This window comes from Podarcis vaucheri (genome assembly GCF_965113315.1).
Source record: "Podarcis vaucheri genome assembly, chromosome: 11".
In the NCBI taxonomy this organism is placed as follows: domain Eukaryota; kingdom Metazoa; phylum Chordata; class Lepidosauria; order Squamata; family Lacertidae; genus Podarcis; species Podarcis vaucheri.
Genome location: NC_138749.1, coordinates 42,833,908 through 42,860,896, shown reverse-complemented (window position 1 = coordinate 42,860,896; position 26,989 = coordinate 42,833,908). Strand labels below are relative to the sequence as shown.

The 26,989-nt window shown below is 41.6% G+C and overlaps 1 protein-coding gene across 4 annotated transcripts in view; it reads right to left on the bottom strand.

The window, feature by feature from the left end:
• Positions 1–26,989, bottom strand: part of FER (FER tyrosine kinase) — a 160,626-nt gene that overhangs the window by 93,594 nt on the left and 40,043 nt on the right. For 3 of the 4 annotated variants that reach the window (XR_014211963.1, XM_082191437.1, XM_082191435.1), the window contains exon 11: positions 3,228–3,332. Coding sequence is in view for 3 of the 4 variants with exons in the window: in XM_082191437.1 (XP_082047563.1) it covers positions 3,228–3,332 (105 nt within the window). In the remaining variant the exon portion in view is untranslated. The remainder of the gene's footprint in view (positions 1–3,227; positions 3,333–26,989) is intronic. The other variant, XM_082191436.1, reaches the window with a different exon arrangement.

Genomic DNA, 26,989 nt, shown 5'->3' with positions numbered 1-26,989 from the left:
CCACTAAGATGTGTCTTACTCTTCAAGGCAAGGCAAACATTTATCACCATCACCATGTGAGAAGCCTAGTCTTATTTGATTAGATCAAACAAAATCTTTCTGGCTATGACAGTCAGCTAAACCCTGTTGAGACATTCCCTCCTTGAAATTAAGACTACATGGAAAATGTTGGGGCATATTTCTTGGTCATGCTCTGGCTGTTGTACATGCTACTCGTCCCACTTCCATGCTGTCCATGTGTTGGGGACTCATCTGTAAAGAGGAAGCCTCTTGGCAACATATATGCTTTCCCTGTGGTTAGGTACCCTTTTGAGCAGTATCCCTTACTGGGACCCTCCTCTTACTGGGAGGGGTGGAGACAGCAGGGAACAGGTCTAAAGGTGAAGGGCTAGCTCATGAAACCCTGTTCTTACACAATGGTACCTAACTTGCGTGGGGGAAAATGCCCAAATAGGGCTTGAATCTTAGAAGGAAACCAATCCCTAAAACCCAACATATTTTGAATCATTTCCCCTGAAGTTTAAGTAGGATACATCTGATTCAGATTAGTGAACAGGAAGTACCAAGATCCCAGGGTTCACAAAAACCAGCATCTCTGATGTGAATTGTAATAATAATAATAATAATAATAATAATAATAATAATAATAATAATTTATTATTTATACCCCGCCCATCTGGCTGAGTTACCCCAGCCACTTCAGGTTACTTATTCTCCCTTTCCAAGACCTGCATGTAAACAGGAACTAAATCTGGGCCCATTTGAGAGCAAAAGCTCTACCACTCAGTCTTTTCCCCTAAAAGGAGTACAGAGCATTGGCATGGAAACTTCCTTGTATCAGCTGAGACTATTTGTCCATCTGGCTCAGTACTGTCCGGCAGTACCTTTGCATGGTCCTAGCAGGAGACCTTTCCGGTTAGCGGCTTAGTCATGCTAGCCACATGATCCGGAAGCTGTACGCCGGCTCCCTTGGCCAATAAAGCGAGATGAGCGCCGCAACCCCAGAGTCGGACCACGACTAATGGTCAGGGGTCCCTTTACCTTTTAAAGCTCTTAACTGGAAATGTCAGAGATTGATGCAAAGCATGCACTCTACCAATGAGTTATGGTCCCTCCTATTAGAAATGTCACAACTGAACATGAAAAATGCTGAGCAGTTTCATAGTGAGATATATAGCCTGTCTATGAGGGGCTAAAACATATTAAGAAAGAGAGAAAAGTATTAAAATGCTTCTTTCCCTCTTCATATAAGATGAGGGGCAAGAATACAAGATCAAGTTTTCTCGAAGGAATTACCACCTTGTAGCCTTGTAACCAGTTGATAAAACGAAGTGAAATGCAGTGAACTGGCTTCCCCCTGCTGCTGATTACTCAGTTGTCTCAACCTATTTGTCTTGCTCATATCCAAAAGCAGTTCTGTTTTGAGTCACTTTTTTGGGGAGGGGGTCCTTTTTCAAATTAGCCATTCTAACACAAAACACTTTACCTTGAAAGGAAAGCCCTGCTCTCCATTGTCCATTTTTGTACAAAGATACTCAAATGCTTCCTTAGATATCTCAAATGACTTACCGTATTTTTCGCTCCATAGGACACATTTTTTTCCTCCTATAAAGTAAGGGGAAATGTGAGTGCGTCTTATGGAGTGAATGTTGCTGCGCAGAGAGGAAGAACTGTGCAGCGCCCCTTCAGCGACGCGCCTGCCCTGGCTTCTGCCTTCTTCGGGCAGGGGGAGCCTTCATCCTGCTGCCCTGAAGAGGCTTGGCACGGTTTTCCCAGAAACCAGAACAGCCACACGGTATCCCAGAAGCCAGATCCCTCTTGCTATTCTGATTCTGGGATTCAAAATATTTTTTTTCTTGTTTTCCTCCCCCCCCCCCAAACTAGGTGTGTCTTATCATCTGGTGTGTCCTATAGAGCAAAAAATACGGTAAATCCAGGAAAAAAGTATGTCATTTGGTGAACAAACTACAAAAACCGCAGCATAAAATAACTTATCTTTTCAGTAATTGGACTGAGCAAGAGGGATCAGCCAGGTAAATTCTGTTGTTATCAGTTATGCATATTCAAGTAGGTGAGTTTTTACTGTTTTGCAAGATGCATATTTTTAAAAGCTCCATCCCAACAGGGATTTTGCCCTATTGCATCAGAAGCTTTCTTCTTATTCCACCTTGGCCTTTTGTTGTACTCCAAACCATATTCCTCTCTCCCAATAAATATACATAAACCTCTGCCTGAGCAACGGGCCACATTTAATGCCTCCTGTACTTTCAAATGCTTGATCCAAATATCAAGGATAAGAGTACCAACTCAGCAGTGAAATTCCCCATGAAGGTTATTCCAGTACAGTACAGAAGTACTCAACAAATGCTCCACCCACATCGCTGCATGACAGGCTCTCTGCTGAATAGCCACCATTACAGAAATGTTCTACCTGCCATACCTAATAGCAGAACTGACAGGTGGTGGCAACCTGTATCTGAAGAATAAGTTCCTCAACAGAAAGCCGCAATAAAGCGACATATCTAATTAATTAGGAGCTGCCAAAGAACTCAAAACAGGAAGATTGCACATAACTTTATTTTTAAAATCCAACAACTTTAAAACACTTCCACGTTTCTAGAATAGTACATGACAGCCAGTGCAGTGCAGTTGGAGTATCAGTCTAAGACCAGGAAGCCCAAGTACAAATCCTCTCTTTACCTACTTTTTTGACAACCTTGAGCAAGTCACTAACTCTCTTTCAGTCTAACCTGCCTCGTAGATTCGTTGAGAGGATAAATGGGATGGAGAAACATGAATACTATTTCTGAGGAAGGATGATGACCACAATAAATCAGAAAATGCTTTGACTACTTCACCATGCTAACTGTCTCATGTTAGAACAGGGATGGGGAACTTGTGGTCCTCCAGATATTGCAGGACTCCAACTCCCATCATTCCTGACAATTTGCCACGCTGGCTGGGGCTGGTGGGAACTGCAGCCCAACAACATCTAGAAGGCCACAGGTTTGCAGCTGGTGTGTTACGGAATGGCCAGGCCTTTTCCTAGAGTTGCTGGAATTCACACTGTTTTGGCTTATACAGCTGTACCTTTTTCTTCAATGCTACTTCCAGCTAGACAACCAACCACTTTGCATGTTAATATTCTTGCAGCAACTACCAGAATGTTATGCACACAGTGTAAATAAGTTATGTTCCTAAGGAAAAAGAATGTGAGAATACAGTACCTGTGGACTTACCGATGAAGAGCCCAACATAGACTTTGGAGATCTTATCATTCCAGCAATGGAGTGCCGAATGGTATCAAACCGGGAAACTTTATCTTTCTTATCCTAAAAAAACAAGGAGGAGAAAAGCAGACCATTAGAAATTAAATCAGCTATCCTTTGTAGATTAAGTACTCAGTGCTAGGCGGGGTTCCTGCTTTATCAATAGCACTGGGTAAAATAAATTATGAAACTTTGGCAACTTCAATAAAAACTCCCTGCCTGTTTAAGCCATAAACTTTAATACTTTTTCAGAGTTTAAAAAGCAGCATGAATAGTCAATAAGTCTAAAATCTAACACAATTAAATCGTGTTTCCCCTATTTCTATTAAGAGTCACAAGATGCACTCAGTCCCTTGAGTGTATGGCATTAGGTGGCACAACAAAGAATTTACTGTCATTCCCATAGGAATGTCTGCACCCCATTAAATTTTCACAGAAGGTTTTGCTTTCTTCTTGTCCGTCATAAATAGATGAAGAGAAAGGTATCTTCTGTGCCATTTGTGGAACTTCCTCAGAGCAGAGGGAGCAATAATTTAGTGAGCTTGTAGAGCAGTGTGAATCTGGAATTGTTAAATGATGTGCTGTTTTACAATAACTTTACTGTCATTATTGGCTTTGCAGAAACATAACTATGCACATTGGGCCCTTAATTTGGACAAAGGCAGGTTCTACAGTCCTCTGTTTAAGCAGCCACTAACATCGGTAAACTTTAAAAGGAGATCAGAACCATTCATGGAGAAAAGGGTTACTGAAGACAACTAGCCTTGAGAGCTGGGTACTATCTCCAGTAACAGGGAGAGCTGTGTACTTATTCTGCACTATGACCTTACATTATGCATTACATGTTATAGGACAAGTCAAAAAATACAATTGGCATGTTAAGGTTTGATAGAAGTAAATTCAGTAATAGGCACTCTTGTGCTTCTAATAGCTCTAACACTTAATAACTGTTTTGGTGACTAAAACACAGCTTGATAAACAAAACTATATGCATACATATAAAAAAGAAGCCACTAACATTAAATATATTATCATTATATGATAATATATTTCAGGATGTCAGTCTCTGGTAAATGGCACCTTGTACCATCGAATGGCAATGCAAAACCCAGTTACTGGCACTAAATAAAAATATAGAAACATCAACTGTTTAAATCAATGCCACCTCACATTCCTGTTACACATAATTGTATAGGCCTAGGTACTTTAAGTGTATAAAGCCCTGAAGCTACTTTCTGTAAAAAATAAAAAAATCACACTGTATGGCCAAGGGTATAGAACTGCTAAGAATAAGGACACACCAAAATAGAAAAAAGGCTATTACATATGCTTGAAATACATATGCATTCAAATGTTCATCAAATTAAATGAATAGCATTAAAAAAAAGTTTTCTGTAGCTCACATTTCAGAACTGTGAATGGTGAGTGACACATTACTTACACTGGCAATATCACAGCTTGACTTATTATTTACAGTCATACCTCGGGTTGCAAATGTGATCCATGCAGGAGGCACATTCACAACCTGCAGTGCCGCATCTGCGCATGACGCGATTTGGCGCTTCTGTGCATGCGTGTGATGTCATTTTGTACTTCTCCGCATGTGCCGAAACCCGGAAGTAACCCGTTCCGGTACTTCCGGGTTCAGCGTGCTCCGCAACCCAAAAACGCGCAACCTGCAGCGTTCGCAACCCAAGGTATAACTGTACTAGATTTTTTAATGTGGGTTGTACAACTGGTTCTTACATTAGAATTTACAGTTTGTGGAGAATAGTCTCCGGAGAATATTCTCACCTTACATCACTATATATGCCTAAGGCTGTATCTGGCAGTACCATTTGTACCCCCATAAATCAGAAGTAAGGGGTTGTGGTCAGTGAATCTTTGCACCTGAAAGACAGCACACTTCCTGGAACATCCTGTTTTGTCCACAAACTGCTACCACACACTATGCAGGGAGTCACCTACCACAACCACAAGTTTCTTCCTCCTCTGAGGAGTGGCAGGAATCATTCTGTACACTGTACCTTGTACAGCCACCTTGGTGTGTTCTGAGGTCTGCAACTGCTTTACTTGCTCCCCTGGCCCAGAATCAGAAAATAGCTTCCAAGCACAGTAGGGCTTTGGGACCTCTAATCTGGGCCTATTTCTTCCAATCCCTGCATTCAGGCCAATATAACAAATCTTCCCTTATTGTCTGTTGGAGCACATGTGGATATTATTGGGATAAGTTACAAAGGTAGGAGTCCTGCGGCTTGAGAACTTCCTACTCTTTCCTCTCAAGTTGCTTTTTCCAGAATGCAATTCCCTTTCCCTGAGATAATTTCCTGGAAAGGTAGCAAGTGTGTTATCAGCATATTCATCCACTCTCAGTAGCCTTGTATCTGAAGGGGTTAGGTCAAGAATGAAAAATGACTTCTCCGAGTTTGTTTCCTGAGTGTTCATACCAGCATGAAAACAGCTATCTAAAGCACCAATCTTGATTGATGTCATTTAACTGATTAGCCACTGAATCTGACAGGGACATAGAGAGTTCATACCTATCCCCATCTTTGCTGTACCTCGAAACCATCACCAACTTGAGTTTCCTTGCTGGTAGGCCCCATCTGCAAGGCAACAGTTAGAATTCCTATCTCCATTAATCCAACCAGTATACCAGTTATGGTATTCAAACCAGAAGCTTCCTTTTCCAATGCATTCATTCTGCTAAAGATTCCCTGTGATGTTTATTTTGTCAAGAGACGCTGGTCGCGTAAGAGTTCCCACAATGAAGCACAGGATATTATCAGAGATGACAACAGCAGATGCAGAAATTAAATTCTGCATCCAAGTAATCTTGAGGCAGCATCCAACTCATACCTGTTACTTCTGCAAGCAAAATTCTCACAAAATAAAATGTCTTCCTCCTTTTAAACAGTATCATGTCTACACAACATGTCATATCAATTTTAAATTACAATCTGTCCGATAATAAAAAACAGGCTGCTCTGAGTCCACTAGTGGGTCGATTTTATATCAATGGATTAAATGGCTACTTTAAAAACCGCTCACTGCATTACCATGGATACGGTGCCTAATTTTGCCTCTAGGTCTGCCAGGACTTGGGATGATCAGCTCATTTCACGCACCTCAGGTAATGACAAGATAAAGGGTCTTCTTCAGATAAACGAGTCATGGGGATTAGCAGCAGCTAAATGACTGCTTCTCATATCACTGAGGGGGAAAGGGACAAAAAACGATGTGTGCATGCTGATGAGTTTTCCTACAAATTCATCCCAGTAATGCCTTAATTTTACATTCACTAACATCCGCCCCCCCCCCCCCGGAAATGGGTATCTACAATGATGGTCCTAGCTCTTCTGTTTTGCCTGGAGTCATTAAACACATACATTTATTTCATTTACAGATATTAAATCCACTCACTTCATTATTTTCCACACACGGTAAGCAGAGAAGTTGCCAAGGGGAAAAAATGCTACTAGATCTTTGTTCAATACAGGGAGGTCAGTAACAGCTGCTGCCAAGACAGATACAAAACGGTAACTCTGCATGAAACAGATTGCATCATGTGCATCCAAGCTTATCAACTAGGACAGGTATTCTAATGTGGCTATTTAGCAAATGGGTCAAAATAATGTTAAGAGTTCATTGAGGGGGGGGAATGCTAGCATTCTTATAGAATCCCCCATGTACTTCACAGCCATTGAGAAGCCAGATATTTGAAAGTATGTGGCCAAATTCCATGTGTTAATACAGATGCAAGTGAGTTAAGTGATTGACCATCCCACAAAGTGAGTCCAGAAGGATGCCATGCTCAACAGTATAAAAGCCACTGAGAAATCAAGTGGATGGAGCAAGGTTGCACCCCCACCCCGTCCCTCTCTGTATAAAGACCACCCATCAGGGTGATGATATGGATTCGGTCCAAGCCCACACTGGCATGGATCCAAATCATCATCCAGGATTGCCTGCTGTTGTTCCAGCAACAACCCTCTTCAACACCTTCCCCCAAAAGGAAGAATTTGAGACTGGAAAAATGCATTGGGTGCTTGGCTAGCTTTTTTCAGTAGTGGCCGCACCACCACCTCCTTTAAAGCAGCAGGCAGCACCCCCTTAACACAAATAAGTAGTCACCACTCCCTGGACCCAACCCCAAACACCAGCACCACCAGGAGCAGCAATACAAGACCTGTTGTCTTTCACCATGTCCCTTGGTAACCACAAATTAAATCAAGGAAGAAAATCACAGAAGGAAATGTACAAAACAAAGAGATAGACATAAAACAGAGCAGCCTTCAATAACCTGTCAAACTTTATTACGCCCTCAAGCTGTCATTTAAGTTTCTGCCAAGTCTCCCTAAACTCGACTCAGCTTCAGCAGTAACTAGTTGCTTGAGAGATGTTGCCTTCAAGTTCTGATCCTGCAAAAATGACATGGTACGTCCAGGGAAAAACACAGTCTTGATACATCCAAAGAGACTGCAGGCAATCAGTAAAGTATACAGTATTCATGGAAAATGTAGCTGGAAAAGTGCTAACACAGCTTAAATTAATATCAACATTAAAATACAGCTAGGAACTAATTTTTCACAGGCTTTGAAGATTAAAATGAGTAATGACTGGTAAACTCCCCCTCCCCACATGTTGTTCAGAGTTGGCTTACTCTTTCCACTTCTTCAAAAAAAAAAAAAAAAAAAAAGCCTCAAGTGTTAGCTTGGGTGGAGAAACTGAGATTTCTCTTTCAGCATGTAATCTTGGAACATTATGAGCCACAGGGATCTCTCCATCAGCCTTTCCCACCAGTCTTCCTGTTCCCTAAGACTTATCTTTGCCCAAAAAAAAGGAGGAGGAAGAGGGGGGAATCACTAACATGCTGGAGCAGAAGCAGAGGTTTCATCTTTGCAACACAGAGAAACCATTGTCACAGAGAAGAATGGGGAATGTATGTTCCCGTGCCTTCTGGATCAATTATGTGGAATAGTGGAAACTTTTCCTTGCTCATTGGCACTGACACACCATACAAACATCCAGGTCTTAAGAGATGAGGCCTCTACCACCAGCCCTCTCTTCAACTCGTCCCCCACCTTAGAAAGAGTAAATTTGGTAAGGGTAGACGAGAGGCAGGAGGACTGGTTGGCAATAGGGAGGACTGGCAATAGAACCCACAACAAACTGGAAGGAGAATTGGGCTTGGCTCACAATGAGTTCAGAGTTTCACAGCTGCAGGAATTAGCTTCTACCCCATCCCAAAGTCACACTATAATTAGGCATTGATTACGGTGCACCCTTCCATAGTTTACATTATGCTTCTGGTTGGCTACTGTGGGGAAAGAGTTCTAGACCCTTGGTCCAATCCAGAAGAACTCTACTTATGACTTCAATGGCATGTAGCCCAATTTATGCCAATATTATGAAAAAGCTGGACAGCTTTTCAAGAAGCTTCCAGATGGCACTCATGCTAACATTCAAAAGGCTGAGTCACCAAACACATTTGGGATGCTGAGAAGACAGTGTTCCTGAAGGCCAACTGTTGGCTTTTTAAAACCAGCAGCTTCAAAATGAAAGAATATGCTTGCCAACGCATACAACTTCTTTGACTAGAAATAAATACTTGAGATGAAGCCACACCCAATCTGATGATGCAGTGTGCTATCAATAAAATATGCCTTGTAAAGGACTGATTTCTAATATTTTTATCACCTTTTAACAACAACAAGAAGTCTCAATGCACTAATGGACCCAGGACAGGAGAGTGACACACCTGGCACTTTCCTTGGTATTATATCAGTAAAGAATGTACACAAGCTCATTACAGAATACAGCATCCATGGTCTCCCACATAAGACAGTGTGCACACATCAAATGGTATGATCAATCTCCCACTCTTTTCTTCAAGCTAGAAATTATGTACAACAACAAACAGCGACAACCAGGCCAGAGGAAGCTTGAATATGCAAAATCTGGTTAAAAGTACTGAACTCCAACAACACATGGAGTTAACTGGATGTAAATATGGCACTATCCCTTGGTTGAACTCCATTTACCAAGCAACACAGTACGCAAATCCTATTTATAACACATATCTAAAATTGAAATGTAGATAAGCACTTCAAAGTGACACTAATATCATTTCAATTCATCCACCTAATGTACTTAAATGTTCTTTCCAAAGCAATTAGCAATTAGAGCTCCTTCTAATACTTTCTCAAGGTACAGAACATACAAGAGGCAGTGTGTTATAGCAAACAGTGTTGCATCTGGACTAGGGAGAGCTGAGTTCAGATTGCTGGTCAGCCATGAAACTCGCTTAGGTGACCTTGGCAAGTTAATGTTTCTCAGTCCAATTTAATTTACAGTATTTTTAGGAGAAAAAATTTCCCCTGATAGGGAAGTTGTTCCAGCCCTTTAATTATGGTTACCCTTTCCTCAGTATTGCACACCTGCGATTATCCCAGTATTTTTCTCCTAAAAATATTTAATGTTTAGAGCTTTTAGGGGATTTTTTTTTTGGGGGGGGGAGGCAAATAAGAAACCTGCTAAGAGGCATACAAAATTATGCATGTGTGGAAAAAGTTATTTCCCCCTTCTCTTATAAAACTAGAACCCAGAGTCATCAAGTAAAAAACAACAACAGTGACAGATTCAGGACAGAAAGAAATAAGTTGTTCTTCACACAGCGTACAGTTAACAGAATTTGCTACCACAAGATGTAGTGACAGGCACAAACTTGGACAGCTTTAAAAGAGAAATAGATATCAAAGGCTATCAAAGGCTACTGATCATAATGGTTGTCTTTTCACCATGGATGTAGACCTCTGAATATTGGAAAAGAGCCAATGTAACACCAGTTTTTAAGAAGGAATCTGGTAGTGGGGGAATCCTGGAAATGACAGTCCGGTTAGTTTAACATCCATGAAAACTGGTGGAAAGTATTGTTAAAGAAAAGAATTAGCAAGCATACAGAAGAACGATCCTTTTGTACCACTGTTGTCATGTCCTGAACAAAGGAACAGTGGGACCCAAGTGTTAATATTCATAATAATGCAGAAAGAGCAACTAAAATGATCAAAAGGCTGGAAAGGGTGCAACATTTGGTACTCTTCGGTTTACAGAAAAGGTGGCATGATAGATGCTAACAGAATTATGCATGATATGGAAGAAGTGGATAGAGGAAAAATTCTTCTTTCTTTCTCATAACACCGGAAGTATTGGACATCCAGAGAATGTTGGGAGATTCAGGACAGACAAAAAAAGTGCTTCTTCATACAGCGCAGTTAAACTATGGAGCTTGCTCCCTCAGGAGGCAGTGACGGCCACCAACATGGATGGCTTTAAAAGAGGATGAGACAAATTCATGGATTAGAAAGATAATGACTGGCTGCTAGCTGTGATGGTCATGTTCTGCCTATACAGTTGCTGAATACCAACTGCTGGGAATCACGAATGGGCAGTGTGCTGTTTCACTCAGGTCCTGTTTGCGGGATTCCCACAGGCATCTAGTTTGTCACTGTGACAATAGACTGCCCGGACCAGATGGTACGTTGGCCTGATCCAGCAGCCCGTCTTATGATCTTAAACATGAGTTGGAGACCAATATTGCACTCATGTCCAACTTGTGGTCTTCACAAGGACACCCTGGGTTGGCCATTGTTAGAATAGAATGATGAACTTTATAGGCATCTGGTCTGATCTAGCAGGAAACTTCCTTGCATTCTTATAACAATGTTATCTCCAAGTCAATTATATGCAAATTATAAAGTGCTTAAGTAATATGTAGGAAAACACATAGGATTTTAGATGCTAAACTTGCCCAAGACAGCCTTTGATATTGTAAAGACAATTGTAGACAGATTAGATGTTTGAATAATCACTCAGGGTAGCCATTCATGTGCGCTCCTGCATCTTCCCAGTTGGAAAACTTCTCCAATGTAATCAGAACAAAAGAAATACATCTGATGTTATTTCAAGGATTATGATCTCTCCAACGTGGGGGATTGCTTTTTTGTATGTGTAATTCATGTGAAAGAGACTGAAATCAATTCCTCAGTTGTTTGTTTTTTCAATTTATTAGGGTTTTATTTTTTGTCCTCAGAACCATTACCTCACCCACAATGAATTTAAATTGTATTATATTTCTTATACATTACTGCCTCTGGAAAAAAATATCCTAGGTTGCACAAATGGGGGCAGCCTGTTCAGCTACTGAAGGAAATGAAGTTCCTCTACAATATCAGTTTTGCACAAGCATCATGGGAGAAACAGATAACCTAATCTTAAAAGAAGCCTATCCACTACAAAGGCAGTACCTCATTTCAATTCAGGACAAGCCATGTATGTTGCAGCATTTATTTGCACTAGCTCACATTTGGTACTAAATTCAAGTAACAAAATATAGCTGTTAAAATACCAAGAGTATTTATTATGTTTCTTAGCCTGACGGCATATATTTTAGGTGAGATACAATTACACAGTTTAAAAAGAATTGAATGCAGACACCAAAATAATTAAATCAAGAAAACTGAACCAAACAAAGACATTGCCAGACCAAAAATTATATAGCTACGGTAATCACAAACTTGGAGGAACAGGTCAAATCCCAACTCCCATTAAAAAAACAGTTAAATGGTATCAGTATTGGAAGTTCATTTAAAAGAGATAAAATAGTGTTAAAAGCATTCAAAAATATTACAATGCTTAGGATTTTTTTAAAATTATCTTTGCCTGGCACTGAAAATACATTAATGTTGATGGAGGTAAGCCTCTCTGGGGGGAACATTGCACAACTGGGGGATGGAGAGGATTCCAGTTTTGCACAGAGCTCACATAACACTACCATTTAATCCATATCTTTATATCTTGATGCATGATCCATTTTTTTGTATTGTACACTCTTTTCATTTTTACATCTTACTATTTCTGTACCCCTCATTCTTTTAGCTTATTACATCCGCTGGCTGGGGGTGAGCTGTCTTGAGTCCAGGGGCTAGTAAATCTTCTATTTAAGAGAAGGAGTGGTTCCAGCCCTAGAAAGCCCTGTAAAACTTGGGACCTTGCTATCAAGAACCACCTCTTTTTCATATATACCTACCCATCTATGCTTTAAGATAATCTACAGCAGGGGTCCTCAAAGTTTTTAAACAGGGGGCCAGTTCACTGTCCCTCAGACACTGTTAGGAGCAGGACTACTATAGTTTGAAAAAAAATACAGTGGTGCCTCATAAGACGAAAAGAATCCGTTCTGTGATTCTCTTCGTCTAGCAGTTTTTTCGTCTTGCGAAGCAAGCCCATTGAAGGATTAGCGGATTAGCGCTATTAGCACTATTAGCGGCTTATCTGCTGATCGGATCAGCTGATAAGCGGCTTAGCGGCTTAGAAAAAGGGGGGGAGGGGAAAAAACCAGCAGGAACTCGCAAGACATTGTCGTCTTGCGAAGCAAGTCCATAGGAAATTCGTTTTGCGAAGCACCTCCAAAACGGAAAACTCTTTTGTGAGTTTTTCGTCTTGCGAGGCATTCGTCTTGCGGGGCACCACTGTAAACAAATTCCTATGCACACTGCTGCCAGTCAGTGTAGGCAATACTGAGCTAGGTGGAACAATGGTTGGAAACTTGCTTAGGGCAAAAGGGTATGAGGCTGAGGACATTTGGAGATTTTATGAAAGGTCCTTACAACATAATGCAATTTAGTCCCATATGATTATGCAATATAAATAAATGAGCCCCCCCCCCCCCGAAAAATGCACTCAGATAAACTGGTTTGCGCAGTTCTTTTTGGGTAAAATATTTTGGTCATAGTAACAGGCTACATCCAACTGAATCCTACTTAGGGCAAATAATTGTCTGGATTTTTAATTCATTTCAGTAAGTCTACTCTGAGTAGGACTAGCATCCGAGTAGGACTAGCAACCGTGGGGTGGGGGGTGGGGAGAGAGATATGTAAATTTACATAGTAGGAGGAGGGCAAATGAGGGCTGAGATCAAATGTGAAAGGTGATTCTCAACAGGGTCCCTTCCAACTCTACAATACTATAATTCTAGGGCAGTGATCCACCCAGTTGGAAGTGATTGCCCAGAGTTGTTGAGCCTTTTGGGGGGAGTATTGGCCACAGTTTTTGAACTTTTTTTTTAGGGTGGAGTGCCAACAGTTGTTGAGCTATTTATGGCAGGGGTTAGCAGGAGTTTTAAAGCTTCTCTTGGGGGAAAGAGCACAAAGTTGTTGAGCTTTTGGTGGTGGGATTGATTAAAATGCTCACCCAACAATACGCAACCCTCCCTCCTTCCCACATTCAGCCGCAGACACGGGGAATAGAGGCTTTCACAGTGGCGAAGGTGGTGGAAATGGGACAAAGCACCGGGGAGGGGGGCACGGAGCGATCGATCAGGAGCACACAAGGGATCACTTTTTTTAACACTATGCATTTCAGGGTTTGGGTCCTGAGTTGAGGGAGCTTTTGCTCCTCTCCTTCCCTCCCCCTGCCTCCTTCCTGTCCCCTCCCTGCCTGTGGTCAGCGCCAAACACTGCTCTGTGGGGCTTTCGGCGCGGTGCCTCCTCTGAGGAGACCCGCAAGTGGCGGAGGGGGCTGCCAAGGTAGAGGCTTGGATCAGATGAACACTCACCTCGTTTGTTCATGAGCAAGCCCCTTGGAAATTACCCTGGTTGCAAGCGCATTTCAGAGCTTGTAATGGGGAAATGGAGCAGCGGAGATTCTGTGCCTCCTTCCATTGAGAATAAGGCGGAGGTGCTGGCTCTTCCCGGGCGGGGTGGGTTCAGAACCCTGGTGGGCTGGATATGTCACACAGACCTTAGTTTGAGGACCCCTGATATACAGGGTCCCTTTTTTAAGTGCCTTCTCAGTACAGTCATAAAAGATAAAGGGAGCCTTGACCATTAGGTCCAGTCGTGACCGACTCTGGGGTTGCGGCGCTCATCTCGCTTTATTGGCCGAGGGAGCCGGCGTACAGCTTCCGGGTCATGTGGCCAGCATGACTAAGTCGCTTCTGGTGAACCAGAGCAGTGCACAGAAACGCCGTTTACCTTCCCGCCGGAGCGGTACCTATTTATCTACTTGCACTTTGACGTGCTTTTGAACTGCTAGGTTGGCAGGAGCAGGGACCGAGCAATGGGAGCTCACTCCGTTGCGGGGATTCGACAAGCCAACCTTCTGATCAGCAAGTCCTAGGCTCTGTGGTTTAACTCATAGCGCCACCGCATCCCGGCAGTACAGTCATACCTCGGGTTAAATATGCTTCAGATTGAGCGCTTTCGGGCTGCACTCTGTGGCGACCCGGAAGTAACGGAATACGTTACTTCCGGGTTTCACCACTCATGCATGAGCAGATGGTCAAAATGATGTCACGTGCATGTGCGGAAGCGGCGAATCGCGACCTGCGCATGCACGGGTGCTTCAGGATGCAAACAGGGATCCAGAATGGATCCCATTTGTATCCAGAGGTACCACTGTACGAAATACAGAGGGGAGAAGGCCTTTACAATTTAATGGAGATATGTAGATACAAATTAACAGATTGAAAAGGCTACTAAAAGCAACTGGGTTCACAAGTCAAGCTGAAGCGATTTTATCTTGCAAATAAAAGTTTCAGTTGTGAAACGTATTGGCCACATTAAGGATTATATAGTCATGAAATGAAATCATTGGTTCATGGCGTTGACATCTACTGGAAATACAAACATGGCAGTTGAAGAGTAGAGAACTGTTATGAAAACATTAAAACCAGTTGCTTCCTTGCAGGGCTAGCTCCCTGAACCTTCAAAACTTATCACCAGCTTCACTTTTCAGTCCTTAACTAATGTAATGAGCTCATACCCTGATAAAGACAAAAAAAAAAAAAATTATCAGACAAGGTGATCTGTAATTAGTTCACCTTTTTATTTAAATAGCATTGTTAATTTGCCATTTCCCCCCCAAAAGCTTTCTACAGTTGACAATTTTTAAGTCTGTCACATGCAGAAGTGTCTAAACAAGCTTTAAAACTACAAAGTTGACTCAGTACATCATATACACCAAGAGCAGAAAAGCATGTTGCATTTGCTAATTGGAGACCGTGTTGAAATGAGATACCTACAAATCAAACCTGACACAGCACCAAGAGCTCCTAGAGAAAGAGAGGGCGATTAAATTGGATTTGAACTGAATAAACATTGCATTGCCTGTGCACACACTTGTATCCTGTGGTGCGATGGGTCACTGTATCTGGCTGCTAAACAAAAGGTTGGTGGTATGAGTCCACCCAGGGATGGCTGTGGAAACGATTCCTCTATTGAGAGGGGTTGGATTAGATGACCCTTGGGGTCCCTTCCAACTCTACTATTCTATGATCCCTGGTTGTCCTGTCTGGACTATCTTGACACTGCCTAACAAAGACATCCCAGTCATTTCTCCAATAACTCCAATGTAAAAATATGATGGGCTACTGTAGAAAGGGAGACAAGATAGAAAGAAAAAGGAAGATGCAGAGGGAGTTCGGAATTTCACCCACATACAGATTCATTTTCTTCCTAGTATTTTCATTTATTCTCCATAGGGTATAGTATAGTCATTCACAATATTGACCATGATTCTCAAAATCTACTTATTGGCCATAACCCAAAAGGCTATTTCAGCATACCTATGGGCTTTAGCCTGCCTAGTCAGGCTTCTAATTACAGTGGTGCCTCGCAAGACAAAATTAATTCGTTCTGCGAGTCTCTTCGTCTTGCGGTTTTTTCGTCTTGCGAAGCGCGGCTATTAGCGGCTTAGCGGCTATTAACGGCTTAGCGGCTTTAAGAAAAAGGAAACAAACTCGCAAGAACTCGCAAGATGTTTCGTCTTGCGAAGCAAGCCCATAGGGAAATTCGTCTTGCGGAACGACTAAAAAAACGGAAAACTCTTTCGTCTTGCGCGTTTTTCGTCTTGCGAGGTACCACTGTACTTATTTAAATACAACATGGATCTCACATCAAGCTGCTATTAAAATCCTGTCCCTACAAGTCTTCAAAGGAGGTTTGTAATGCAACAAAGAGGAATGCTGGACAGCAAACATGAATACACAGACATGATGTGACATTAAGCTTAGTTGCAGGATTCTCTGGGCTATGGCCATTTCGTTTCATTTTCTCTGTCATCAGAGCATTGTCAAGCTTCAGCCAAAGACATATTAACTATCTCTTCAACGTCTTTTAAATCCAACAGAAACCAGAAATGCCTCCGTAATGTTTTAATGCTAGTGTCAATGAGCATAGACATTCACAACCTTCACATTACAGTATTATTTATGTATGGGTGTGGGTGGCTATATCATACATACACAGTGGTTAACACAAGAAAAGTGTGCTACAGGAAGGAATTTTTTTATTTTGACAAGAAAAGAGGTATCTGCCATAGTAATGGGAGCATTTCCATTTTCTTAAACATTTTCCTTAGCCCATGGAATAGCCTCCTTCTATAACATTTAAGAATTCATTTTTTAAAAAAACTTGCTGCATATAAGAAAAGGACTGAAAATAGTGTGGAAAGAAAACCCACTACCTGCTTTATTATAAAGGATAGTATTCAACACAGCACTAATGTGAACATACCATCAGCGTAATAATTTCTCCTTGCACAATGGAACATTCTCCTCTCCCTGTGTGTCCCCAACCCTCCAGAGCAGATCTGAGGATGGCAAAGGGAACCCGAATTGCGGGGGTGGGGAGGGGGGAAATTCCATTGCACCAGTGCTAATTTTTGTGTTGAATACCAAATATACCAAATATTTTGTTGAATATCACCTAACGAGACTCTAGGTAATAACAACAAACAGCCGATGTACATAACCGTTATCTTACAGTTTAAAGATATGCATATTTAAGCAAGAGGAATAAAACCTAAAAAGATGCAGTCAGCTTCTTAGCACTACTGAAATATTTAATAAGTATCCAAATACTGCAGAATATCAGTTACAGGCGGGGTAGCAGAGCTTTGTTCCATGAGCTCTTTACTTGCGTTCTAAAACTACATTTTCAATATGAAAAACCTACAGCCAATTAAGGTGCCTTTGCAAACATCATGCCTCCAAGCTACCTGAAATTACCACCTTCCCTGTGAATATTTCCGCACCTCGGTGTTCACAAGGAAGAAGTTTATTAAAAATCTAGTTAGATATGACTATCTTGCAGGTCTACCCTCTGCTTAGAAACTCATGTGGAGAGATACTGAAAATTCTTTATCTCAGTAAAACAGAAGCCCGACGGAATTAACCCTGATCAGCTTTTGGCGAGATAGGGAAGGAAATGCACTCTTAACCAGTTTAGCTTTTTACATTAACTATATTAAAGGATAAATCTTACCCTTTCATATGCTGAAACAGAAAGAGATATGCAGAATGAACAGATTAAAAACCAAGGTGGCTGTTTCTGTCAGGCAGTCAGCTCAGCAAGACTATGAATACATACTTCATCAAGAGGTCTATTTGTGATCGCCTAGATGTACAATGTTTTGTTACACTCTGATTTCGTATCACCTGTAACATGCAAGTCCCAAGATTTTGAACTGTGAACTGAAAAGGAGAAACCTGGGTGTGCCGCCCATCTATATTTGTTTACTCCTGTGTACTAGGGACCGATCCTTTAGGATGGCAAGCCCTTCTTTGTGGAATCATCCCTGCCGACTTTCAGGTGTCTCCTGAAAACTCTGTTATTCAGGCAGTCCTTTGGAACATGAATTTCTTTTCCCCAAACTAGTTATTTATTGATCCAATAGTAATTTTGCATGCTGTATACCCCCTTGCTGTATTTTTATGAAAGTACAGTCTGTTAATGTTGGAATAAATACATAGTTTGTTCATTTAAGTATAGGAATTTTAATAGTAACTTTTTTAAAAAGTGTGATTGTTATAATTTTATATCCTCATAAAATCTGGTGTTTTAAGTTGTCAGTCACATGACCTCTCAGCCATGGACACCCTTGGATTTTCTGCTTCGACTCTACCTTGCTAGAACATAAAATGCCTTCATTCCTATCCCTACCATCGATTTGTTTCTATGCAGCAGAAATCCATTCTATTCCCAGAAAAGCTATTGCTCTAGGCATCGAGATCACCTAAAATATTCACAGAGGAGGTTATATGTATTCTGTGTATTTGCACGTTTGTTGCTTACACCCACATTTCCTTAGGGAGAAACAATGGTATTCACAATTTCACCATCATTACTCCAGAAAGAATAAATAAAAAGCTGAGATATATTTATTTAAACATATCTGTTGATGGTTTTGGTGTGATCTTGCTACCTTAGGAACATAAGTTGCTCTCAGCAATCCAACTGTGCTATCATATGCTTATAGCAAAAGCTTACTGCCCTGCAAAAGTAAAAAAACTACACACACACACACACAGAGAGAGAGAGAGAGCGCGTGCGCGCGCAGGGGGAAGCAAATGAAACAAACCTATCAAAGTATATGAACTTCTTCAAAAATTCTGCATTATCTCCACAATCTTTTTAACACGGTAAGTTCTTTCCCTGCATCATTTGAACCAATAAGCTAATGGCCTGAAGAAAAATGGTCAACTGCCCTGGGATCCTTTTTGGGAGAAAGGGCAGGATTGAAATGAATTAAAAAAAAAACCAAGGGCCAGAGCTCAGTCCATCTCTTTCCTTCAGCACTTAAGGCTGCCATCCTAGGCACACGTACTTCAGTGTGAAATCCAATTAACTCTGAGGGTCTTACTTCTGAGTAAGCATGCCTAGGATTGCCATGTATGTGACCTATAGCTAGGGATGGGGGAGAAATTTTATTTTGTTTGCATTTTACACAATATGCACCAATTACACAATATGCACCAATATGCAAACTGAAAATCAGCCACCCTTTGATATTCACACTTCTCCAAATTTTACAATGCAGTTCTCCAACCAAACTAGAGGGGTTGTATTCAATGTTCTCTGCCCATCACCACAAGGGTTCTTGAGTGTATTTTAATATTGTGTCACAGAAGAGTCCAAAACCATAGTTCTGCTAGAAGAAACTCACTATGCAGCTGATGGTGCACAAAGTTACTAGCAAACTGCTTATACATTCAACAACATTTCACCGGCACAAAATATTTCAGTAGCAGAACAAATGTACTGACTTTACCTTACCACTACATTGGGTACAATCAGTGACTACAAGAATGCATTATATGAGGAGAAGTTGTGCATTAAAATGCAAGTATTGGTGAAAATAACAAAATGTGTATTATGGAAAATTGTTTTCAGGTCTGTGTATTAGACAAATTGCATACAAAAATGTGTTTATTAGGAGAAATCCACATTCAAATGTTCAAAAAAAAATTTAAAAGCAAATTGCTGCAGAAATGTGGAGAACTAAAGTTAAGAATGAAAAAAATGAGAAATGAGGGTACCAAGTCTATTGTCCTCCATGTTTCTCACATGAGCTTATATCATAGTTCAGAGAGCAAGCAGTTTTATACTGAGCATTAAAATTATATATGAGTTTTCAGGAAACCATTTAACTAATGTACCAAACATGCTGTAACCAAGTTCAACGCCTAAAAGGTTTAGCCTAATTCAAAATATTAATTCATTCATTTGTTTGCCATTTCTCCACAAGATTATATTTTTTACAGAAGGCTCTTTTAATAGAGTTCAAGAAACAGGATAAACAAATCAAAATCATGTTCTTGAGATGAGTAACCTGAATAGCGTTTTATACGTCTTTACATTTTTTTCTAAGTAAGTCGTGGTGAATCCTCAGCGCTCACTGGTTTCTTTATAACAATGAATACTGCAAGAAGAGATAGAATGACATCTCCTTATCAGTAAGTATCCTTAGCTGGGAAACTGGAATCCACAGCTGAATACACGCCCCATGATCAGCTATGAACTATCGCAAACTGTGTTGCTTACCACTTGCCTTTCACGCACAAACACTTTCCCTTCATCTTTCAGGCCCAAATTCAGATGGGGAGGTTGAGGTGCCTGGAATGAAAAAATATTTCCCATATTGTCCTGGTCCTGTACTGCTTTCATGAAGCACCTGAGGCTTATTATATGGCTATGAGTTAAGCCATGGGTAGGCAAACTAAGGCCTGGGGGCTGGATCCAGCCCAATCAATCTAAATCCGGCCCACGGACGGTCCGGGAATCAGCATGTTTTTTTAAATGCATCTCTGGGTTATTTGTGGGGCATAGGAATTCGTTCATTTTTTTTTTCAAAATATAGTCCGGCCCCCACACAAGGTCTGAGGGACAGTGGACCGGCCCCCTGCTAAAAAGGTTTGCTGACCCCTGAGTTAAGCCGTGCCTAATGCCTATGGGTGTCTCACGGTTTGTTTCAGTGTGGTGCAGGGTTTCTGTCTGATGCAGCAGACATTGGGTTTGAGTGCTAGAAAGTGCTAGAAAGGGGGGGTTAGTATGGAGCAAAGTGTAAGGGTTCATGTGTCTGTGTCCCTGTGTGAGATGGTGTCCCTCATGACAGTTCCTCAGGTTTCCGTGGGTCCAAAAATGTTGGCAAGCCCACATCTAACCATTGTACAATGAATAAGCATTGCACACAGCTTCCACTAGGTAGCTCCCTCTGCAAACACTGTAGTCCTGGCCAAAAGTATGCTTTAAAAACCAGTTTTGTGCATGGCCAGCCTTGCTTTGCTGAGAAAACGTTTAACTTTTGAACCTTTGATCATAACTTCACCAAACCAATGAGGAACTACTATCACCAAAAAGCCTGGGTGAAAGTACAGCAGTGGTTTTAATAAAACTGGATATATGTGGCTGTTTTTTAACTGTTTTTACTCCAACGTTTAATGTCAGTTTCCAGCAAAAAGGGTCAGTGTTAATTTTCAGCATTGTATCTGTGGCAAATTTTATTGGATCAGTTTGAGATTCAGCAAATCTGTACACCCCCATCAGGTCAGTTATGCTTACCACCTTTCAGGTTAATGGGTAGATAGGTGCTGTTTTTATAAAATGTGAAATCTTTTTTCTTTTTTGCTGCTTCTGTGATTCTACTGGCCTTAACTAATGGGGTACTCCTGTGCTGCTTTAACAGGTTACCCTAAGAATACACCTTCAATAAGAGAAGGTTGGATCCAGACATCAGCTCAAGGAACACTCACATGAATAAAATTAGCAAAACAACAACAACCCCAAACTCTTTGTACTCAAGACAGCCAGGTCAGATCATAACCATTGAAATTATAAATAATATGAACGCAAGGCAAACAAATACAAATCCAGGTTAATACTCCTTCAACAGCTTGACTCAGCACAAATGGGGGTGGGAAGCAAATTTCAACGTTGCACCATAAAATTATGGTGCAAATCATTCTCTTGAGGTAAACACTTTTAGAATCTTACCGAAACTTTGGTGCTTCCTGTATTTGTAGAAGGTGTGAGGGACTTAGAAGGGACCGCAGGAACCAGAGCTTTAGAGGAAACTGGAGGAACCCCAGACTCAACTGTCCCATGTGCAGTATGGTGTTCATGGTCTGGTTTCTCCTCAAACCCCGGACATTTGCTACATTTTCGGGCCATAGTAGATTCTAGTATGCTAAATATGATTGTCCCCAAACAAAAACAAAAAAATCTAGCTGTGTGTCAGCAATCAGGAATCTCAAATAATTCTCTTGTGATTCTGCTAATTCCTAAACTTCAGATACACAATCTTCAACTCAACTGTACCCAACTTCAAATCAAGTCTCCAAATCTTAGCAAAATAGTCAGTTTACATCTCACGCCATATGCTGCCAGACAAGGTTATTCTTCACCCAATAACAAAAATGTTGCAAGCGATCAGTCATTTGCTCTGCTTATTTATAGGCTCGCCGTAATACAAGTCAACAGGTTTTTTAAAACTCCATTCTGATTTATAAAGGAAGCACTTTCATAGTACTTAAGGCATTACTGAAATGCTTCCATTGGTGAGCAGGTGTTCCAGGCTATACTCTTGAGCTTCCAGTTACTGCGGTGATAGAATGCCCCAGAATCTGACAGAGTTCCTTTGTCACTTTAGATATGAAAATTCTACTCCTGGAAATGCTTAGAACACTTGCATGCATTTGGCTGTGCTGCGGCACACTGTAACCCTATGGTACATGGATATATCTTAAGGAAATGTTTAAACAGCAGTCTCCAAGGGTGAGTGTGTTTTAATTAGAAACAACAGCAGCAGCAAACTAAAATATAGCACTTAAGCAAATGCACTGATTTTATTCGGAGATACCAAAAGAAAGAAAGCCTTGACAGAGCATGGGGATAACACACAAAGCAGGGCCAATTCCAGGTTCTGATGAGCTTTTGGGCAAGTTGCTATCAGTGCCCCCCTCTATTTGCTGTCCATCCACTTGCCTCTTCCACCAGGTCCAACCCAAACCTCTTCCCTGAGGGAGAGGACAAATCATGCAAGGGTGACTGGCTCCTTCTCCTCACCCATCCCAGTAGCAGCTCTCTGGGAAAGGGCAGCCGAGAGCAAAAAAAAACTAAGGAAGAAGAACAGCAGCAGCAGCAGCAGCAGCAGCAGCAGCAGGTGCTTAAAGCATTGACAGTAGGCTCTCTACAGGGATGTGGGCCTCACCATGTGGCTGGCAATGCTAATCTTGTCACACGGAGTATTGAGCCTCAAAGAATTATCGCCCAAAATTGAAACCACAACCTTGTGACCAGCAAGAGTAGATGGACTCTGAGTGGAGCAGAGTAGATGGATTGGCTTAATTCAAGGTGATTTAAATCAACAAGGAAACTGGTTGCTTTAACAGCTAAAACAAACTTGGCTGTCACTCTTATTTATCTAGTTATTCGTTTTATTTATATCCCACACTTCTAGTAAAACACCAAAGGCAACATATATAACAAGAGATAGCAGATACAACTAAAACATACACAATAAATATAAATATCTAAAAATGCCCAAGTAAATAAGTAGACAAAGTATAAAAACATCACTGAAAACACTTAAAACTGTTTGAAAGCACACACCCACAAAAGCACAAGATGCACCTTAGAAAACCCTGCCCCAACAGCACTGGAACAAAAACACATTTGCCTACCAGTGAAAAGAAAGCAAAGAAGGAGCCAGTCAACCAAGTTCCACAATCTGGGAGCATCCACTGAGAAGGCCCTCTCTTATGGCCTCAACAAACTAACTGAAGTATTTGCACAACCAAGCGGTGCAATCCAAAACTATGGACCTAAATGCTTTGCTCATGCAGCCTACCTACTTCAGAATTATATCTGCTTTGAGACAAGGGACAGATTTCACTCACTTGGAGGTTGAGGCTGTAATCCTTTATCTGGAAGAAGCTTCTACTGAACAAAGTGAGACGTGCTTCTGAATCAGCATGCATAGGTTCAGGTTATAACTTGGGTTTCTAAGAAGTAGGGTCTGGGAGCTGGGGGGGGGGTTGTGTTTTTCAACGTAGCCGAAAGTAGATGTCCGAGTTCTTTTTAAGAGTCATAATGTATCAAAAATTTGTAAACTGAATTCATTACAGAGCAGTTGGAGAATAGAATTTTTTTTAAAAAAAAAAATCGGCCATAAGAGCTCAGTGCATGATCCTAGTGAGATTTAGGACAGCAGATCCTAAGTCTATGGGCCAAACAATATGGGATGTTGATCTTTGCATCTATCTTGAGGGCTTTAAAAAATACAAGTAGTATTGGGTGGGCAGGTCGGGGAGAATGTACCGTATTTTTCACTGCATAAGACACACTTGTTTCCTCCTAAAAAGTAAGGGGAAATGTCTGTGCGTCTTATGAAGCGAATGGACTCTACCATTTGCTTAATGTCACATCACCATCCTTTTCAGTTAATACAGATAACATAGTTGGTAGGGCAGCTTTTGCCAACCTGATGCCTTTCAGATGTTTTGGACTACAGCACATCAGTGTTAGGGGATAGCTTAAGCAGGCTCCTGTCCTTCCCTCCTCCGCTGCTCGCTTTAAAGCAGCAAAGCAGGACAGAAGCCACTTACACGGGTGTAAAAAAAGCACAGAGGGAGCCCTGTAATCCCTCTGCCCCTGCACTTGGCCGCCCCACTGGGATGGGTGCATGCGGGCACGCCACCCCCTTGGGACGATGCTTACGTGGGCGACGTCCCACATCCTCGCAGGTGACATGCCACCACGCAAGACCCTCCCTCCGCCACTGGTCTTGCCGGGACAGTAGTGCCTACCTTTGCAGAAGTGTGAAATTTGAAGGACGGCTGTGGTTTGGTCCTTGTGTTGTGTATGAAGGTGAGAATTAGGTAGGTTTGACTTTAAATGGGAATTGAATCAGATTTCTCCCTCATTCCTCCCTCATATGAAAGCCCCCAGAGCTCTCTGCTATAAACAAAAAGGAAGAAAGTCCCACTTCTTTTGGCTTTATTAAAATAATTGTGTAGGGCAAAACCATACAGTCCTTAGATCTAAGAGACTCAATGTGGGAAGCTCATATATTTCCATTGCCTGCCCCTCTTACTAGGGGATAAAGTCTCTCTTCATTTGTTAATGACAGTGATGATGGTTCTTAATGCCACTGTTGACTACTATTCACTTTACATGGTTGAAATATTATTCTAATATACCAGTAGCTTATTAAATAGTTTAGTACAACATTTGATTCAGAATATTTTTTCTTGTTTTCCTCCTCTAAAAACTAGGTGCGTCTTATGGTCAGGTGTGTCTTATGGAGCGAAAAATACGGTGGTAATTAAATAATACACACAGTTAAAATGACCCTAAAAACCAAGCACCAACTCTAAAGATGCTGCCTGAGCTAAAAATGCTGCTTAAGCTATCCCCTAACACTGATGTGCTGTAGTCCAAAACATCTGAAAGGCATCAGGTTGGCAAAAGCTGCCCTACCAACTATGTTATCTGTATTAACTGAAAAGGATAGTGATGTGACATTAAGCAAATGGTAGAGTCCATGATTTTCTCCCAGCTTGACCTTATCTGACTAATCTCCCTACTGAAGTGTAGCAAAAGTATGCCTCGTTATAATTTGGACATACATTTGTGATTTAAGGCCGTCTCCTTTAGTACACGGGTGGCGATGTGGGCTAAAGCCTCAGCGCCTAGGGCTTGCCGATCGAAAGGTCGGCGGTTCGAATCCCCGCGGCGGGGTGCGCTCCCGCTGCTCGGTCCCAGCGCCTGCCAACCTAGCAGTTCGAAAGCACCCCCGGGGGCAAGTAGATAAATAGGTACCGCTTACCAGCGGGAAGGTAAACGGCGTTCCGTGTGCGGCTCTGGCTCGCCAGAGCAGCGTTGTCACGCTGGCCACGTGACCCGGAAGTGTCTGCGGACAGCGCTGGCCCCCGGCCAATAGATGTGAGATGGGCGCACAAACCCCAGAGTCTGTCAAGACTGGCCCGTTCGGGCAGGGGTACCTTTACCTTTACCTTTACCCTTTAGTACAGAGAGAAACTCTTTTTTTGTTCTCTTTGGTTCTCTTACCTTATGGGTACTTTTTTGTTCTAAAAAACAAACTTGTGAATTAAATAAAGGTTTTTCTTAAAAATCATACCTTTAAGCTGGCAGTGAGCTCCACCTACTGGCAAACTGACCCAGATATGATGGATTTTTATACCTAACATTCCATTTTTGACAGAGCTATTTTTTTTGTCGATAATATGAACAATTTGAGATGGACCTTGACAGTGCTTTTTTCTGGGGGGGGGGGACACAGGAGTACGAATAGCCCTAAACATTTTGTGAATCTAAGTTTGGCCTCATTGAGGGGCAGTATTTCAATATAAGTAGGAAAATGAGACTACCCCTAAACATTTTTTTTAAGCACTGGACATTGATACAGATTCACAGTGTGTCCAAGTACGGTAGGTTTTGAGTCAGCTATCTTCATAGCAGAGTTTCTGATCCTGACTTACTCCTCTAAACCTGTTTTTCTCAAACCGGTATCCTCCGCATGTTTTAGCTAGCTAGCGCTCCCATCAGTCCCAGCCAGTATGCTATGTTGGACATGATTGATAAGGGATGCAGCCATAAACATCTGGAAGGTACTAGGTTGGGGAAGCTGCCCTAAATCACAGTTAAGACTTCCCACATAAAGCGCAGCAGTTGGTTGAACAAGGAAGTGAAACTTTCCAATTCCCTCCCCATCGCAGTAGGAGTCAAAGGCTTGTACATGAAACATCACAGATTATTAGCACTACATCAAAACCTGGCCATTATATGATTAAATCCATATCACACTTTTATAATACACACTTCTCTTACAAATCTTATAGAACGATGGATCAGAGTCTCTCTTCCGCTATGAGACAGAAGAACTGACATTTCGCTCCTTTGGAGCAAGTTTTCAGACCAGTTGCACAGGGAGCAAAGCAGGCTACAGAGAGAAGGCCGAATCTGCAATGGTTGTCAGAGCTGGCCAGCTTCTTCAAGCCCTCTTTTCCCTGTTGTAAATCTGTCCATTCTCCACCATGTGTTCTTAAGAATTGGGAAAGGAAGAGATCAGACATTGGATATAGTAGTTCTGGGACCCACTTTTGGCAGGCTTTTTACTCCATCATGTAGGAAACCTTTCGTGGTAAAAGCACCAAAATAATTTATAGTGCCTAGACCTCTTTGTCCTGGTTTCCTTCCCTGGTCATCTAGGAACAGCAGAATTATCCTAACTTCCTCCAGAATGCTGTCATGAAGTCATGTTAACATTGTTTTCATTCCATACATTTGCATACCCTCATTTCTACACAGAGTTCTAATGTTATTCCGCTTTTATTCACTTTCTTGTAAACAGATAAAACA